General features: G+C 38.4%; 1 protein-coding gene across 2 annotated transcripts in view; it reads right to left on the bottom strand.

The window, feature by feature from the left end:
* The window catches only part of ptpn4a (protein tyrosine phosphatase non-receptor type 4a), a 179,017-nt gene that overhangs the window by 131,181 nt on the left and 27,443 nt on the right, over window positions 1-20,393 (bottom strand). The window contains exon 2 of one of the 2 annotated variants that reach the window (XM_052010826.1): window positions 18,170-18,240. The exons of the other annotated variant lie outside the window; for it this stretch is intronic. Within the exon in view, the coding sequence (XP_051866786.1) occupies window positions 18,170-18,206 (37 nt within the window). The 5' untranslated portion in view covers window positions 18,207-18,240. The remainder of the gene's footprint in view (window positions 1-18,169; window positions 18,241-20,393) is intronic. 2 annotated transcript variants of the gene reach the window in all.

Genomic DNA, 20,393 nt, shown 5'->3' with positions numbered 1-20,393 from the left:
AACTTGCGGGCTGCCCCCAGCACATTCTCAGTAACACAAAAAGATGCATTTCTCTGTGTTTCGATATACATGTGATTAATAAATATCCACCCCAATGAACTGTAACATATCAACTAGCCAATCACACAATCTTTGGACAAAATAAGGCAATGAATTATTAAAACCACAGCGCAAGTGAAAAACAGCTGACCCTTTGTTTATCTTGTGTAACAAATGAACTTGGTATTTAAGAAAATTCTTAGATGCATTGACCAATAAAATGTTTCTCACATTTACACCAAATGTCAGTGTAGCAGATTGGAAATGAGAACTGCAAAAGTGTTCCAAAATGTCATGTGCAATGTATGTCATTAAAAAATTGCCATAAAACCTTGTTTCCAAAAGGCATTGATCAATGTAAAGCTGCAAGTTGCAACAAGCAGTATTAGGAACTAAACAATTCATAAATGTCATACAAAGATCAAATTACTTTGCAAGCTTAGCAACCAGACAAATCTGTATCCACTGCACTGCGTATTACTACCCTGGCAACTGTTCTGGGATCAACTTGCACAACATTAAATCAATAGAATATTAATGTGTAATAATCCAAAACAATTTAGTGTGACAGTGTATTGAAATCTCAAACTCTGGACACACTCTACAGTGAAATTTTGAAGCAAAGAATGGGCTCAATTAGAGTAAATTTGGGACTACGTAACTTGAGAGTTTGTCTAAGGGAGCAGGATCAAGGTCAGTAAATGGAGTTTAATACTTGGCAGATTTGAAAAGGAAGAACTTAAAACTTAAGCATTCTAATCTGAACAGAGTATCTGGATTCCTAGTCAGAGCCTTGAGACCTGACGATGGATAATTTAGAACACTGCACCCTGAGTGAAAGCCACAGGAAAGCTTTAGAGCTGCTAATCTCACTAGTCTGCACCTCCAAGTGTTTTGCAGTTTTTATGTACAGCTGCACAACTTCCCCTCATTTCCATCACAGATCAGCAGCTGTCTGAAGTTGGTCACAGAATAATTGCATAATTTGCAATCCAAATGAACATACCATTTTTAAACCTAAAAACAGTAACTAAAAAGTGACAGGTTAGATGTCAGCACACTTTATTGCTGTTAAGTAAATGTTATATACTAGGAGGAAAAGAATACAATAGGGCACAAGACTTTGAACCAGTCACTTCGAGAAAGTTATTCTCAAAATGGTAAAAACTCTCACACTAATAACAAAACACCAAGCACATGTGCAGTTGGCTCAAGACTCAGCAGTGACATTATCAGGTTGGAAGGCCATCTTTCCAGCTGCAGAATGAAAAAATATCTGGAGCTTCTGTAAATCAGTGTGCAATCTCCCCATTCTGCCACCCAACCACTCCCTACCAACACATGCCCATTCTCCCAATGCAGGGAGTTGGACTGGAAGCCTGCCACTTCGAATATTGAAATACAGGAGGGGCAAATTACCCTTGGGCTACATCAGTGCTCTTAAAAATTGGATGGAATCTAAAGGACTCACAGGCATTTCTGTAGAGCAGGGAAAAGTTAACAGAGGAATATGGAACCAACTCTAGTACTGCACATTAGGTTTATTCATCAGCATCAAATTGGTCAAAGCAACAGCAGAAATAGCCTGAGTGGTTATAAAATAAGGAGCTTAGACAATGTCACATCAATTATGGTTGGGAATTGCCTCTCCCTTCAAATTTTGACCAATAGGTTAGTTTCCCCAAATACCACTTACCACCTCAGATTATGGTCAAGAAACAATGCACATAATATTACTTTTTTTTATTGTTTAATCTTTGTCAATGAAATCAAAAGTTTCAAAGTGTTCAGAATGAACAGGTCAGAAATTTTCATGAACTTCCAGTCAAATGAATTCAGATTAGCTTCTAACAGTTAAAAAGAATAGCCACTAGGGGTTTTCAAAACCACCCAATCGTCTATGTCTGCTAGTTCATGTCTAATTACACACTGAAGCATCATGTTCTATATAAAGGCATTATATAAATGTATGCTATGAGCAAAGCTAGTTGGTGCAATTTTGCACTGTGTGCTTACATTGCTGCAAAATGATAATTAAATTCGATTAACTTAATGCTATTTAGGAGTCAAAAGAAAATACTAACTTTCATAACAGAAGCAAAGTTTTCAATTTTTTCATGGACTTTGTAGCCAATTTCTAGACTAGATCTCTGCACATCTGTAGTTTCCAACTCTGCAAATTAATATATTTGTGAGTGACAGTTGAAAGAAAAGGTCAATTTAAAAATGCTGTTTTCTTGATCTTGCTAGTAAATGTTCTTTAAGCTCTATACTATTGAAGATCAGGAGTTTTTATTTGAATCAGAATCAAATTTATTATCATGGACATGTCGTGAAATTTGTTGTTTTGCAGCAGCAGTACAGTGCAAGACATGACTATAACTTACAAAAGTAAATAATAGTGCAAAAGAGGAATAATGAGGTAGTGTTCATGCACCATTCAAAAATCTGATGGCGGAGGGGAATGAGCTGTTCCTGAAAGGTTGAGTGTAGGTCTTCAGGCTCCTGTACCTCCTCCCTGACAGTAGTAACATGAAGATGGCATGTTCCGGATGGTGAGGATCCTTAATAACGGATGCCACCTTCTTAAGGCACCAGCTCTTGATGTCCTCGATGGCGGGGAGGATTATGCCTGTGATGTAGCTGGCCGAGTCTACAACCCCTTGCAGCTTCTTTTGATCTTGTGCATTGGAGCCTCCATACCAGGTGGTGATGCAACCAGTCAGAATGTTCTCCACCGTACATCTACACTGTAGAAATTTTCAAGAGTCTTTGGTGACATACCAAATCTCCTCAAACTCCGCTGATGTGCCTTGTGTTGCACCCAAGATAGATCCTCTGAGATGTCGACACCCGGAAACTTGAAGCTGCTCATCCTTTTCACCGTTGACCCCTCAATGAAGACTGGTGTGTGTTCTCCCAACTTCCCCTTCCTGAAGTCCACAAGCAATCCCTTGGTCTTGCTGATGTTAAGTGCGAGGTTGTTGTTATAACACCACTCAACCAGCCAATTTATCTCACTCCTGTACACCTCATCACCATCCGAGATTCTGCCAACAGTGGTGTCATTGGCAAATTTATAGATGGCATTTGAACTGTGCCTAGCCACACAGTCATGAGTATAGAGAGAGTGGAGCAATGGAGCACCATCCTTGAGGTGCGCCTGTGTTGATTGTCAGCGAGATGTTATTGCCGATCTGCACTGACTGTGGTGTCCTGATAAGGAAGTCAAGGATCCAGTTGCAGAGGGACGTACAGAGGCCCAGGTTTTGAAGCTTATCGATTAGAACTGAGGTAACGACAGTGTTGAACGCTGAACTATAATCGATAAACAGCAGCCTAACACATTTTGCTGTTGTATAGGTGTTCTGAAGCAGAGTAGAGAACCAGTGAGATTGCATCCGCTGTAAACCTATTGTGGCGGTAGGCAAATTGCAGCAGGTCCAGGTCCTTGCTCAGGCAGGAGTTAATTCTAGCCATGACCAACCTCTCAAAGCATTTCATCACAGCAGACGCGAGTGCGACAGGGCAACAGTCGTTGAGGCAGCTCACCCTGCTCTTCTTGGGCACAGGTATGATTTATGCCCTTTTGGAGCAGGTGGGAACTTCCAACTGCAGCAGTGAGAGGTTGAAGATGTCCTTGAACGGTCCAGCCAGTTGGTCGGCACAGATTTTCAGTACCCTACCAGCTACACCATCAGGACCAGACACCTTGCAAGGCTTCACCCTCTTGAAGGATGTTCTGATATCGGCCTTCGAGACAGATCACAGGGTCACCAGATGCTGTGGGGATTCGCACAGGTGTGGTGTTATTTTCCCTTTCAAAGGGTGCATAAAAGCCATTGAGCTCATCAGGGAGTGAAGCATCATTGCCATTTATGCTGTTAGGTTTCGCCTTATAGGATGTAATGGCATGCAAACCCCGCCACAGCTGTCATGTGTCCGACTGTCTCTCTAACTTCACACGGAATTGCTTTCTCCAGGTAGGTCGCACCTGGACTTCTTTTGACTAAAACCCAATATACAGCATGAGTGGCTTATTTCAGCTGAACTCACTTAAATAAAAAGGCTGTATTAGTTAAAGAAATAGGTGCAAAACTGCCACAAGACTTGTACTCAAATCTACTTCAATATTCAGTAGGATAGTGGGTCATTCTTCACCTCAATTCTATTGTCCTGCATGACCCCTATGTCAGTCAATTGTTTCCAAATCCAAATAACTATCAATCCCCATCTCGAATAGACTAATTACAAATCATCTACATTCTGAAGGGGTGTGCTCTAGTGCAAAATTAAAACACAACCATGGCTAATCTGAATTTGGTCAAAGAAGAGTCATTGAAATGTAAATAGGCAATTTGGCCCAACTCATCCAAGCCAATCAGTGGACACCTTTCTCCCCATCTCCTAGCACCTGTTCCAAAACCTTCTATGCCTAAGTAATTCAAATGCTCATCTAAACACTTCTCAAATGCCATCAGCAACCACCACTCTCTAGGGCAGTGCATTCCAGGTACTTGCCACTCACTGGGTGAAGTCAACCCCCTCGTATTCCATTTCAATCTATGTCCCTTTCACGTTGTATAGCCCATCCCACTCTGCTCAGACGCCAGTCTCTCAAGTCTGTAACATTTTACTTTAAATCAAAGATAGGCAAAGATGCTATAGTTACAACAACTGAAACAGGTGAAGACTAAAGACAGTAATTTTAATTAAAACTTGGAAAGAAGGTAGCCATGTTAACATCCATTTGCAGTAACAAAGCAAATTTATTGACCATCAGATCACATACCATGAAATTTGCAAAAAAATTCAATTTTAAGCAAGATTATTACCCCTTTCCTGCACAAAACAAATGAAACTCAACATGTCAGAATGAATCAAAAATAGAAAATACTTGGGTCAGGCAGCATCTGCAGAGACAAAGCAAATTAATGTTTTAGAGCAATCACTCTTCAAAACTGGGAAAATTTACAAAACAAACATGTTTAAACTAGCAGAGAAAGGGGAAGGATAGAGAGAAAAAAAAGAATGTGCGATAGGGTGGAGAAGACTGACATATCAGTGGTGACTAGGAGAGTTCTGAAAGCTTGTTAATGGCAGATGTCTGGGAGGTGGTCTAAATGGAGAGAGAAGACAAACCCAGAAAATCTGAAAAGGTAAAGTGATGGAAAGCCCAGATCAGACAGCAGAGAGAAAAACTGGGTTACATTAGAACTGACCAAGGACTGGAAGTTTAAAAAGCGTTTTACTTTCCATTTACTGGAAATCTAAAAAACATGGGCATCCATGGAGTGAGCTAATGTCCTAGACCGAAAATCCTCAACCACTAGATCAACCAAAATTTCTAACCCCGTTATCCTTCTCACAGACGCTACACAAATTTCTCTGCTATTACACCAGAACTAGCAAGTTCTGACAAATTGGAAAGCCTGGTTATCTAAAATTGTTGAATGTCCCAACAGCTGAAGTGCACCTAGACAGGTGAGATGTTGTGCAAGAAACCAAAAATGGAGGTCAGAGTGGAAATGGGAGAGAAACTTCAACTCAAAAGCAATTGAAAGCTCAGTGTCACCCTTGGAAATTGAATGGAGCTGTTCTAAAAAAAAAATGACCCAATTTGGGTTTGGTTTCTCGAACGTTGAGACCACCACATTGCGAGCATAAGTGCAAAACAAAAGGAAAAGAGCTATATCTGGAAGGTGAGTTTGGGTCACTTGATAGTGGGAAGGGAAGTCTCAAAAGGTTAGTTGCATCTCCTTTGGTTACATTATAAAATGTCTCAAGCAGGGGAGTGGATGTTGGAGGATGTGGAAGACTGAAACATGGAGTTTGCAGATTGAATAGTTCCTTTGGAATACTTGAAGACTAAAAGGTGTCCGGTGGTGGCATCCAAGTCAGAGGCAACTATTAAAATGTGGAGGCTTGTAACTGGAAAGGACAAGAGGGAACCCTATCTTTGGATGATAAGAGAATGGGCAAGAGAAGTAGGAATGAACATTTACAACCTTTGAGGGTGCATGTAGACAAAATTTGAGCTAACTTGCTCAATTTTTTTGAAAAGTAGATTTCAAAGCATCACTTCTAACTTGCAGTATTCAAGATTTAAGTGGACAAATGAAGTCAATTTAAGGAAATGGTTATCTATATTGAAATAAAGTACTTCCTTCTCACATGAGCCTATACAGACACTCTTCTCTTTCAACCACAATTATGATTGAAAGTATTTGGGCTTCATTTAAAATAAAATCTTAGCCTCCATATGCTAAGATTTTATTTTAAATGAAGCCCAAATACTTTCAAGTCAGTCCAACAAAAAAAAACACACTGGCACATTTGATGGAATGGTTCCCTTTGTTCAACAAGATTATACTCAAACAGTAACAGCTTTGTTAATATTCCATACAGTAATAAGTTCAACTTGAACTGAGCAAAAACCTAGCCGGTGAGAGAATGTTCACTCACTGCTCATACAAAACAGCTAAATAGTCCAACAAAGGCATGATATAATTCTCTTTAGCACAGAGCATTTACAAGTAACAATGAGTGGAGACACTAAGTTTAAAAATACAATCTTAACTGTTTCACAAATAATTCTTAGGAGGCAGGTGAAAAAGGAGTTCAGCTGCCAAAACAAAATACATGTAACATTTCCACCCTAGCATATCACAATCATGCTGCATACCAGATGTAGAATCATAGGACCCAAGCTCAAAATTTCATTTCAATATGCAGGTAATCCATCATATTAGCAATTTAAAACAGCCATGATAACAAGCTTATTTAAAGCAGAGGGAAGAAAAGGAGAATACATGGAAATTTAGGAGATAATTCAACTGATGAGAGACAGGCACCTTAACAATTGGATTGCATAACCAACAAGTAAAATCAGACTGTCAAAACTGAGGGGGAGGAAGGCCTTTTGGGAGTTATAAATTTTTGGATTTCACTATCCATTGCTGAATTGTTAAATATTTTCAAGGCCAAGGTAGATTTTTGAACCCAGAAGGGAAAGTTAAGCCAAAGATCAACAAGCTAAATACACAGCATTGCAGCATTGAGGGGCCATAAAGCTTACTCTAGCTTTTTGGTAGATGCTCATAAAGTTTACTCAAATGTTTGAGCTAGCTCATCAGAAGCCAATTCATGCAAAATTTAGATACAGTTGTCAGAAGTCTTTAAGACTATTCCTACAGCTTATAACTATTAATGATTCTACCGAACTCCTGAAGCTTCCTAGTTCAACAGTAGTTCTGTATTCTGACAAGCATCAAATGGAGGTCATAGATGCATGTTACTTCTAATCTGGTCTGTCAAAAAGTCACTTTGAAACAACAACTGTCAAAGATCAACACCAGTTAGCTTCAGTTCGAGTTCTGCAATATGGCATTTGAAGCCAACATGCCAGATCTGGAATATTACTTGATCCACGTATACATATGAGCATGTCTGCAAATGCTTTATAGATACCTGAACTATGATAACTTTAATTTTAACATTTAAATTCTTGTATTGATTTGTTCTTAGTTTTATAAATACTTGCACATAGGAATTGCTGGTTAATCAAAGCCCTAGGTACACCTAGTCGACCTTCAATCATCTTCGAAGTCATTTAAAACAGCGGGATTGTGACTAATCATAGCAACCAATTTCAACCACCCCCCCCCCCCCCCCCAAGCATCTTACAGTGCAGTTAACCATTCTTGTAGTGTCATGACACAACGTGAATAAGCATATTTATAAGGCCAGTTACTTGTATATTTTCGGTACTCTACAACCCCAAATTTAAGTTTTATTTTTAATGATAAATTATATGACATTACCTGCTTTCCATTCAAAATAATGTATGGATGGCAGGCTATGCCAATTTTAGTGCAAGATACAAAGGTAAATTTTAGCTTTTTACTCAGTATAATCCAACAGATCCTACAAATGGAAATCTTTAATTCCTTATCCAAGGCATACAATTTCAACATGACTGAAAACTAGAGACTCAAACTTGAAATAATCCATAATTACCAATTCACAAATGACAACATACAAATATCATTCACACATTACACTAACGGCTTCTGACTCAAGAAAGATTTGAATTATTACTCAGGTCTCCTGTGGTGCATGTTGGAACAATAGTAGAACATATCGATGAGGGAACATGTTAATGGAAATTTTTCTGCATCCCAAATACCTACTCATCTCAGGTTAAATTGAAGCCAGTTTACAATTTAGTACAGAAGTAGTCCATTAAGCCTGGACATACATGCAAAACTAAAACCTCTACAAATCTCAACAATATTCACTGGCTTACCCATTTAAGAGCAAGTATTTGGAGAGTACGCAGTACTTAGAGGAACCGTAGAAAAGAGCAGTTTACTCTAGTGACTGAAGACACAGACTTATCGGAATAGAAATGTGAGGTCCTGCTTACTGAAGCACACAACAGGATGATGCCAGTAAACTATATTCCAATAGCACACTGACAAACTTGCATTATTCTTTTTCAAACTAGGATTGTTTCCACTGAAGGGTAGAAATGTCAAATACTGAGGACATAGGTTTAAGGTTGGTGGTGGCGGGGGGAGGGGGGGGTGGAGATAGAACGTTTAAAGCAGATTAACGAGACAAACGTTTTAAAATTTACACAGTGGTAGTTGCCTGGAACACACTGCCAGGAGTAGTAGTATCATCAGTAGAAACGATAGCAACGTTTAAGCAGCATTTAGACACAAACAGGCAGGAAATAGAGGGATCTGGATCTTGTGCAGGCAGACAGGATTAGTTTAGATTGGCATCATGGTCGGCACAAACATGATAGGCTAAAAGGGCCTGCTCCTGTAATGTTCTATGTTAACATTAGGAAAACGATAATTGTTTGCTGAGAAATTAACCAGCTCACAAATACAAAACTACAACACTGGCATGTACTAAGAGGCTGGATGAATCATTAAAATCAATTTAATAGTAAAAGTGCAAATCCTCAAGTTGTACCCATTTAAGATGCACCTTATTAAATTTAACTTGATTAAAATACAACTGTTCATAAAATGAGTGACTCTCTGAAAACATCATGTACAATTTTTGTGCTGCAATTCCAAAATATCCCTGAATAAAATACAGATCAATTCAAAGGATCTGTTAAGGTAGAAACTATAAAACAGGTTCAGTTATTATTCTCTGGATATCTTGAGCCAGTTTCTATTCTTGCCTATAAACAGGGACGCACATTTTATTTCTCTGTAATTCAATCTTCCATTTAATCTCTACACATAGGACAATTTTCATCTCTGCCCTCTCCTCACTGTCACCCATGTCCATCCCAGGTATCAATCTGGTAAACTGTCATTGTACTCCCATTATTGCAGAAATAGGTAGGAAGAGCATACTTTTACACAATAGTCCAGGTGCAGTCACACCAGTGCCCTATGTGATTTCAGTAAAATGTCTTTTACTTTTGTTATCAAATTCTTTTTCAATAAAAGCCAACATATCATTTGCCTTCCTAATTGCTCACTGTACCTGCATGCTAACTTTGTGATGCATGTATAAGGACACCAGATCCATCTGAACACTTTTCAATGTCTCAGCATTTAGCTGCTTTTCTGTTTTTTTCCCTCTACCAAAAGTGGATGACATCATCCAGGACTGCAACACTCTTGCATGTGTTGTTTGTCACAGCATGTACAATCCAAAGAGCACAAAAGATTTTACTCTAGTCAGCCAACCCAACAATGAATCATTAAAATGCTGCTAAATTTCAAGGCAACATGCCAACCAAATAATTAAAAACTTAGTATCAATAGAACTTTTACTATAAAGGAGCATATTTAAGGAAAAATAAAGGAAAAAGCTACTGACAGTAGGCTTTTACAGCTAAAAAAGAGTAACCGCACAATACTCAGGAGCATCTGCAATAGTGCATTACAAGTCCACAATTCCCCAACACCCTGTCTAATAAGTATTTGTCCTGTGGAGTGTGTTTTTAAACACCAGCTGCCACACAGAAATGAGAATCCTGGCGAAAACACAATTTGGCCAAGTTTTCTTTGCTTAGATCAGGAATTTGAGAGTAAATGCTCTAGTCACAATATTTTTAAATTGAGCCTAGAGTTAATGAAAACACAATCCTATTTCTTTTGAAAATCTCCTTGCTCTTTTTAGCATTCCCCACTCAATATCCCCTCCCTTCCACATCATGCAGGGAAGGTAGAGTTGTTGTGCAGTCTTTGGTTTTTACTTTAATTACAATCCTAATGATGGATTATAGAGTAATTAGAGACCAAGGACTGCACAGCAATGTTATTTTTGAAGAAACTGCTTTTCAGTCTACCACAGAATCTGAAAATAATGCTGGAACTACTCAGCAGCTCATGCAACATCTATGGAAAGAGACAAACTGAACTGATTTTACAGATGGTGACTTATAAGAACTGATGGTTTCTGATACAAACTAAAAAAGCTAGCTGTCTGAAATTGTTGAATTCAGTGTCTCATCCCGGGGGCAGCAACATGCCTAATTGGAAGATGAGAGGTTGTTCAAGTTTAGCTGCAAGAGGCTAAAGACAAGGTCAGAGCGGGAGTGGAATACAGTATTAAAATGACAAGCAAGTGTAAGTTCAGGGTAATCCTTGCAGACTCAGAGCTGGAGTTCTTCAAAGTTGTGGAGACCAGAGCATGAGTACCAAATGCAGCATGTTAAATTGGAAGTAATCCAAGTGAAGACAAGAGACCACAGATGCAGCATCTGTAGCAGGGTGGGGGAGAGTAGAATTGTCAACATTTCAAGTCAAAACCCTGTATCATGACTGAGAGTGGAGTGGGTAGATAACCAGTATAAAGAGAAGAGGCAGAGTGGTGTGACAGGAGCCAGCAGACAGTTGGTGGACCAAGGAGGGCTGAAGGATGATGGGCAGATGGAGTCATGTAGGAGAAGAGGAGGGGTGGAGCTGGGAGACAGAGGCGAGGATAACAGAAAAAGTTAGTGCCAGGTAGGGAGAGGGGAGGGTGAAGGTGGAGACAGCTAGGAGTGGGAACACAAGGCTAACTGAGCTGGTATCTGTTAAGAACATAGAACATTACAAGACAGTACAGGCCCTTTGGCCCACGATGTTGTGCCGATATTTCATCCTACTCTAAGATCTATCTAACTCTTCCCTCACACATAACCCTCCATTTTTCTATCATTCATGTGCCCAAGAGTGTCTTAAATGTCCCTAATGTATCTGCCTCCACAACCTCAGCCGGAAGTGCGTTCCACGCTCCCAGCACTCTGTAAAAAGACTTACCTCTGACATTCCCCCTATACCTTCCTCCAATTACCTTAAACTGATGCCCCCTCATGTTAACCATTGTCGCCCTGGGGAGAAGTCTCTGACTGCCCACTCAATCTATGCCTCTCATCTTGTATACTTCTATCAAGTTGCCTCTCATCCTCCTTTGCTCCAAAGAGAACAGCCCTAGCTCACTCAACCTATCCTCATAAGACATGCTATCCAATCCAGGCAGCATCCTGGTAAATCTCCTCTGCACCGTCTCTAAAGCTTCCACATCCTTCCTATAATGAGGTGACCAGAATGGAACACAATACTCCAAGTGTGGTCTAACCAGAGTTTTATGGAGTGGCAACATTACCTCGCGGCTCTTTTATGCAATACCCCGACTAATGAAGGCCAACACAACGTACGCCTTTTTAACAACCCTATCAACCTGCATGGCAACCTTGAGGGATCTATGGATGTGGACCCCAAGATCCCTCTGTTCCTCCAGACTGCTAAGAGTCCTACCATTAACCATGTATTCTGTCTTCAAATTCAATCTTCCAAAGTGTGTCACTTTACACTTTTCCAGGTTGAGCTCCATCTGCAACTTCTCAGCCCAGCTCTGCATCCTATCAATGTCCTGTTGTAACCTACAGCATCCTTCTACACTATCCACACCACCATCAATCTTCGTGTCATCCGCAAACTTACTAACCCACCCTTGCACATCCTCTTCCAAGTCATTTATATCCTCATCTTCTATGGGCGAGCCAATTCTGAATCCACACAGCCAAGTTTCCCTGGATCCCACACCTCCTGACTTTTCTGAATGAGCTTTCCACGACCTTATCAAATGCCTTTCTAAAATCCATGTACAACACATCAACTGCTCTACCTTCAATGTGCTTTGTCACATCCTCAAAGAATTCAATCAGGCTCATGAGGCATGACTTGCCCCTCACTAGGCCATGCTGACTGTCCCTAATCAGCCCATGCTTCTCCAAATACTTATAAGTTAAGGAAGATGATAATGGGAACCATTAAGGGAGAGGTGAAGGACAGATGAACCAGATGAGGGAGGGAGGGGGGGCCTGGTGGATAAAATGTGTGGGTGGTAGGTGAATGGAACCAGGAAAGGGGAGGGGGGTGCAGGTGTATGGAAAGAAAACAAAATTGGGAGGACCATAGGTGGATAACACAAGCGAAGCCCTGCTTCACCTGAAATGTTTTGAAGAGGTCCAATGAAAGATCATAAACAAAATACTCTTTCCCCACAAATGCTGCCTGGCCCATTGAGTATTTCTAGCTGTGTTTATAACAGATGCAACTAACTGCTTTGACCAGAATTTCCATTATTCAGATGGAATTAAATGTATAATATTCCTATTTTGATAACAAAAGTCAATCGATCCAATTGAAAACAGAATAAAAAAGGTAATACACAATCAAGTAAAATAATTGGGGTGTATTTAATAGTTGCACATGGTTTGGGCATTGAGCATTGCATATAAAATTTCAATATCAAAAGAAATCTGAAGCAAAATACATTTTTGGATTGTGACTAATGCATAGGAGATCTTGTATCACTAAGGTCTGTTTTCTTATACAAGGCGTGATCAAATCAGTCACCTGCAAAATTTTAGAACACAATATTGCATGGAAACCAAATCACATCAGCATTATCTGGAAGTCAAAATATTTGAAAACAATTCAGATTATTGCCAGAAAATAACTTAAAATGTACTTTTTAAAGATCTACAGTATTAACTACTTTCTCTTGTTTGCAAGGCCAGAAGCTGCATTTTCACTGTTTTTGCATAATATCCAACTCCCCACACAATTCTTTGGATGGGACAGTTCCATGCCTGCATGTATCAAGACTCGTGTGACACACAGAATGAATTAAGTTGGGCAACAAGTCAATAGTTATCTCCAATCACAGTGCACCAACTCTTATCGGCATTTAAGTTTCAAATATCTCGGAAGTTACCTTCGGCAAAAATTTAGCTGGACCAGCCACATTAATGCAGAGCCTATTAGAGCAAGTCAGAGGTCACACATCTTTCATACTCTCTTCCCAACTCCACAGCTTCAAACTATCCACAAGTCAGGAATTTAAAATATTGTCCACTTGAATGCAGCTACAAATCAAGCAGCTCCATAACAATTGGGGCAAATAATTCATTTGCTTGACATCTTATCTAGAGGGGTAAATATTCTCTTCCTCTGCCATTGACATGGCATAGCCACAGTATTTTCAGTCTGAAGGTACACTGTAGTAAATTTAGTGATTTAGAATATAAACAGTAGCAGGAATAGGCAATTCAACCCCTCACCTCGTCTGCCATTCCATAAGAGCGACATTATTTTACTTCAGTGCCACTTTCCTACACCAAATCCATATCCCATGATTCCCTTGTATAAAAACTTGACTTTCAAATTTCATTCTCACTGATAAAATAGAATGCACTGAGCAGCCAACAAGGCCAACTAAACAATCATATTACAATATAATACAAGCCAGTTTCTTTGCTTGCAATGACAGCAAAGCCACTGGCTTTAGTACACCCGAAACTGATAGCATCTTCTGGAGCTCTTATGTACAATATAGAAATCCAATAATTGCCTCAAACTATTGAACTACTATTTGAACTATTCCCACTGCAAAATTAATCAATATTAAAATTTTGCAAGGTGCAATTACATTTTTAATGGGGATATTATAAAGATGGAATGACAATCCGCACTCAGAGCATAGCTTCTACTTACCTAGTGTTAAAAATAACCGTTTTCACTTTCTGGTTTGCTGTGAGAATCCAATAACCCAGCTTTTTCCAGAGGGGAACCCTCTTTCACCACACTACTTTCCACTCCCCTTAGCCCAAGCTTTTCTTTGCCATAAAGCTGATCTTAACCTCAACATCCCAAAGGCAAGTGACAAGTATCCGAACGGTAGCAAGCTGAGCAACTAATGAAATGTGAGTGGTCCAGGACAAATCCCATGCCAAAATAATTCAACATCCATCAAATCACACCTCAGCTTTGCTGCTAGTCAAAGTTAAATTTTAATGCTTTAGAATGTAAAATAAAAAAATCAAAAGAATTAAAAACAATAAAACAAATAATGTAATTTACCTTATTCCTTCTCTCAGCCTACAATCCTCATTTAACAGAATAGTTAGTGGATCCTGCCTCAACTTTAATCAAAGGATTCAAGATTTCACTAACTCAAAGGCTAGGGAACCGATTCATGAAAATTGTCTTAAGCAAAATTTTAAAAATCCAAAAGGCTTGGTGAAATGTATTAGGGAATTTTGGTGACATATTTGCGTGCATGGATGGATGTAGCACACTTAGTGAAAATTAGCTTTGCAAATTGAAGATGTGTACCCCAAAGAATCAATTGTGTCATAATTTGCAAATCAAGCGAGAGTTGACTACTGGTCTGCAGGTGGATTTCATAGCAATTCCAGAGACAGACTTTGGCCAGTAATTTCAGAACTTGGTTTGCATAGGAATCTGGAAACTTACTGGTGCTTGCCCCAAGAAATGCAGGCAATTCAGCAGTGAAATCCAGGAAAACTCAGCTGGCTGTTCAGCTTGCTTATTATTCAACTGCTTTCCCCCACCTCCCCAGAATTGATATCAAGCAGCACTCCCATTAGAAATCTGTCTTAGAGATCTCAAGAGCTGCCAGTACTCAGGAGCAGCAAACAATTTACTGAAGGAACTCAGCAGGTTAAGCATCATCTGTGGGAGGTAAGAAAATGTCAACGTTTTGGGTCAAAACCTTGCATCAGATGTGATGCAGGATTTCGACCAAAAACATTGACAATTCCTTTCCTCCCACAAATGTTGTTCGACTCAGGGTTCCTCCAGTAGATTGTTTGTTGCTTCAGGTTCCAGCATCTCCAGTCTTGTGTTGCCAATATTCAGGTGTTGCTCTGCTCTTGATGCAAACTCCAAGCATGCGTTTCCGGCATAACATAAATCCACTAACAGTATGCCAGTTCAATCTGTGATGTCTGCTTTTGGTATTAGTACCCAAGTTGTCCCATATTGAATAAAAGCTGACCAATTAAGTTCACACCTCAAGTTTGAAAGCTATGAATTAAGAGACTTGGAATAGTGAATTATGATTCTGAATCAAGAAACCTTAGACCTGGAAAATCTACTAAAACTGATGCCAGTGATACACAAGTCAATAATGTAAAATGAATGACAGCTATCAAACAGCATTTCTCAAAATTGCTTCACTGCCTCAAAAAAAAACTTAATGCAATTGTCAATTTGTTTCATATAGGAACAAGGTCAATAGGATTTGCCAGCCTTGTATCATGTAAGATAATGGCTGATCTGTAACTGAACTCCATGTACTTATGATTCAATTACCAAATTAATGGCACTGAAAATTTTAGGAAAAGCTCCACATTTCCACAACTTGGAAGAGAAAAAGAGTGCTTCCCAAATTCAACTCTAAATGCCTTGCTCTAATTTTACTATAACAAACCTTCATTCTAGTATCTAACACAAGTGGAAATAATTTCTCTCTGCTCCCATCTTAGATTAGTGAATCTGCACTTCTATCTGTACTCTGCTGTCCAATGCTACCAAACAGGTTTTTAAATCATGGGTACAATCTTTAATTATGCAGCCCAGCCTCAATTTGAGTTCCAGGATTCTGACTAAATTAAACTGCACAGCCTTTCAAACAGTTACTGGCTATCCTCGGGTAACAAACAGGTGCTGTTTTCATGTGTCTATAAATCGAATTTGTTCATAAGTCAGAAAATACAGGAAAAAAACTCAATATGGTAACCATACATTCATAATATTGTAATGAATGCCACCAAAGCCCACATGTACATAAGACTTCTAAATTTATTATGGGAATTCATATGTAACCCAAGGACAGCGTGTATCATTCCAGTAGTGTAGTGTGCAAAACTGAACAGTACTCAGATCTATGTGAAAATTACATTTCCCGTTTTTGGAGAACCAACTTCTGTACTAAAAGAGAATTCACCAGGAGTTCTGATGCAAGTGAACAATGAAGATTGTTCTGATGAAGGGTCTCTGACCTAAAACATTGACTGCTTCTCTTTACATGTTTAAGGCCTGACCTGCCGAGCATTTCCTGCATTTTCTTGTTTTAGATTTCCAACATCTGTAGTATTGTGTTTTGTTTTGCCTTATCTGCTGAGTATTTCCAGCATTGTTTTTATTTCAAATTTTCCACATTTACAGTTGTCTGTTTTTGATGAATGAACCATCAGTTTAAATGGCTTCTGTAAAAAAACATAATTTACTTTTTTCACATTTGGGAACCTTGTACCATTTCGAAGACTGACTTATCATTCTTGGACCTCATGTGGATGGCCTCATCTTCCTATCCATTAGTTTTTCTCTGTTCATTTAACTTGCCACTTAGCAAATTCTTGGTCCATTTCCACATCTTGGTGTCATCTGCAATCCGTACGTAGAATTTTTTTTATTCTACAAGCCAATACAAACAAAATGGGGAAACATTTGGGGTTATGACTCATCTAATTATTCAGAGTCCATTCCAAAATTCCGTGATCCAAACCTTGTGACCAACTAGTATAAAAAATGCTTCCAATTCCAAGGCCTACTTTTTTTGCCTTCTCCCTGGTCACCATGTTTTACAATATTAAAACACTAAATTGCCCAGATAGGTCTACAATGACTTGAAAATTTGTATCTGTCAAATTGTGCAGGTACTGTCCCTCAATGTGGTCAGATGAATTTCTTTAACAACTGATGTTAAATAGGCAGGTTTTGTAGTTTCCCTTAAATAACCCACTAACATGCTTAAGTTTCAATTTTCAAGTTTGCTCAATTAAATTGACTAGTCCTTCTGCAATTCTATCATCCATTTTTGCAAAGGCTTTAGAGTGCAAACAATGTAAATCTCAGATTTTAGTTCTACTACTTTCACTATTACTTTGTATTTTGAAGTGCATTAAACATTTCACCTCACTCAAGACTTCTTAGCACTATTTCTGCAAATGATTTCTATGCATCCTAATCAAGACCTTCAGAGAATTTGGATTATGTATGCTCTTGTACCCCACTGTTCTCTATAATGTTTTTTTTTGTTTTAATATAAATCAGCTAATTATTGCTTCCCAATTTATCTTACAGTCTTTCACAATTTCAACTGTTATGTCATCTTTAAGTCTTGGCTCTCTGCTATGGTTTCTAGGGAACTGAATTGTCAGTGTTCACAGCGGTGAACCCTTGAGCTGCCAGAGATTGCACAACTATATTAGAAGAGAGATCATAGAGGACCAAGTTATATGCAGGAACATTCAGAAAAAATAAATTTGCAAACATTCCTGATTACAACATGCAGTTATAGCTAAACTGGCACATAGCACACACTTCATTTCAAGCCAGTTAAGCACTCTCATGCACACCCATCATCTCAAATTCAAACAATACCAGTTGCATTTCATTCCATCCCAAATATAATAAACACATTGTATTCTCAGATTCTCCAGTACAAGAAATGTTAAGTCTTGACATTGACAAAGTCAGATTTTTGAAGTGCTTGTGTTAAAACCATGAATTTTTATTTAATAATAAATGCTTAATATCACTCAATTTAGGCTTTAAGTACTTGTGGAGAACACTGAAAATAAATGTATACATATCGGATTGAGATACATCACAACAATTGTTCTTTCAAAAATCACAGTATCACTTTATTGTACCAGCAATACAGCCCTTGAATGAAGCCCAAAGGAAAAGCAGAAAATGTTACAGTTTTACTGCTCAAAAGATCTGCACATTTTGAACAGCACCCACCCTCTTAGGGCCCCTTATGCAAGCGGGCATCAAAAGGCACATACCTAGTGTAGGGGAGCACCTCTCATTTTTCTGTCCCATGGTTAAAGAACCGTACTGGAATGAGTGCAGAAACCTTTCAGGGTAGAACAAAACCATCATTGGAATAAACATGCCAGAGGGGTCAGCCCTAGATTACATACATATATTACTACTTCATTTCAAATAATACACTTCCACAGTTCAAGAGTCTGGCTTGTTCAGAGGAGGACGTAACTTTGAACATCTATAAGCTGAGTGCACATCAGAAATCTGCAGAATTTTACAAAATTATATTGGATTTTTAAGAGGTGACAAAATAAATTTTAAAACTATCGAACCCATGGGTACAAAGAAAAATATAAGCTGTATTTAGGCTATAAAGTGGCTTTGTCCAAGTTATAGCACTAACACTGCATGCAAATACTGACCTTAACTGAGAACTAACAGATTATCATTGTTCTTCTATCAAGCAATGAAAAGAATATTGTACTATCATGCAATGCAATTTATGAAAGTGGTAACCCCATGAACAAACAATTCTATATTCACTTGGAGGCAATATGAAAGTAGAGAAATTCCACGTGATGCAAGGGCATAGGAAATTACTCTCAAAGACTGATTCACTAATTCATTCAACAGCATTTCCTAAATGAAATATTTTAATGCTACTACAGAAGTAATACATAGGCATTGTATCATTTTTCTCAGCAATTACAAAGGCTATGGCACAGGAATAGGTCATTCAATCCAACCAGGCATTTATGCTCCACACAGACCTTCCTCCAATCTTTATTTGCTTCTTTCTCAAAAAGATTTACATTTGTTCTAAATGCATCAATACGATTTGCTTCAACCACTCCCTGTGGTACTGAGTTCACATTCTCAACATTCTTTGGATAACCCCTAAACTATAACTATGAATTCTCTACTGTCTTACAGTAATGACCTCCAATTATGCTCTTCCTCACAAACAACTTTTAATATATTCTATTAGGTCATCCCTCTCCCTTCAAGAGCAGGATAACCTAGTTTATTCATCCTTTTCTGAAATGTATACTTCTGCATTTCTGGCATCATCCTTCTAAACTACCTCCGCATTCTCTCCAATGCCACCATGGGGAAAATGGACTAAAACTTCTCAAACTTACTTACAACCCTTGCAGATGTCGAACTCACCTTCACTGAAATTAAATCCACAACCAAAGAATAAAAAAATTTCCAAGGCACAGTTGAATATGTTGAAACATTTTGTTAGGAAATGTATTACTACCTTTAGATACAAAAAGCCCATAAGTTTAAAAAGATTTCAAGACTTGAATAGAACACTTGAATAGTCAAGTTCAAAAAATTCGATCTTCCAAATTTCTAAAGGTCAATTTACCTTGATGCCAAATAGATCAAGCGGGTAGCTTAACATTTACAAATTGTCATTTAAACATTAAATGATTAGAAATGCGTCTTACACATTCTGTATGAAAAAATATACGCATTTCAGCATGTTCACCAATCTCTTCAAACAGTTTTTATAATGCCACCTGCTTGTGATTGCTTCCACATTTCCTCATGACCACATTCTTAATGGTTTCCATCTCCATTTCTTCCACAAAACTCAAAGTATTCATTCCCCAACAGAAATTAAAAATCATTGAGAGCTGCAATTTGCAGATAATTTAATCACATGGCTATTTTAGGAACCACATCAAACTGAATTTTCACCTCAAGCTAGTGTCATTGTTTACTTGAAAATAAAAAAATGTGCAGATGCTGGAAAGATGAAATTTAAAGAAGAGCTGGAAGCACTCAGCTTAGTCAGGCAGCATCTGCGCCCAGAGAAACAAAGTTAACATTTCAGATCAATGACCTTTCGTCCAAACCTTCTGACTTGTGAATATTTCCACCAGTTTCTGGAATTGTTTACTTCACATTTACAGGTAATTGAAATTAGACATTTAACATTGAAATAGTTATTTTACAGGTAAGTATTCATGTTACACGAAATATTACACATACAACAGTGGAATTTTCAATGTATAATACCCTCTATCAAGAAAAAAAGTGTTAAGTTTCTCTTTTTCATTGACCAAATCAAGTGTTTGAGTTCTACATAATCATAACCCAAACAATATTATGTCCCAGAATTTGCTTTCAAAATAAATTGCTAAATGTTATTCAATGCTGTTTAATCACACAAAAAGGTTTCAAAGGCAAGCTCCATTGCAACTCTGAAATCCAAAAGTTATCCAAGAT

Source organism: Pristis pectinata, chromosome 1 (genome assembly GCF_009764475.1).
Source record: "Pristis pectinata isolate sPriPec2 chromosome 1, sPriPec2.1.pri, whole genome shotgun sequence".
NCBI lineage: Eukaryota > Metazoa > Chordata > Chondrichthyes > Rhinopristiformes > Pristidae > Pristis > Pristis pectinata.
Note: the sequence above shows the minus strand (reverse complement) of the source record. Positions and strands in the feature narration are given on the sequence as shown.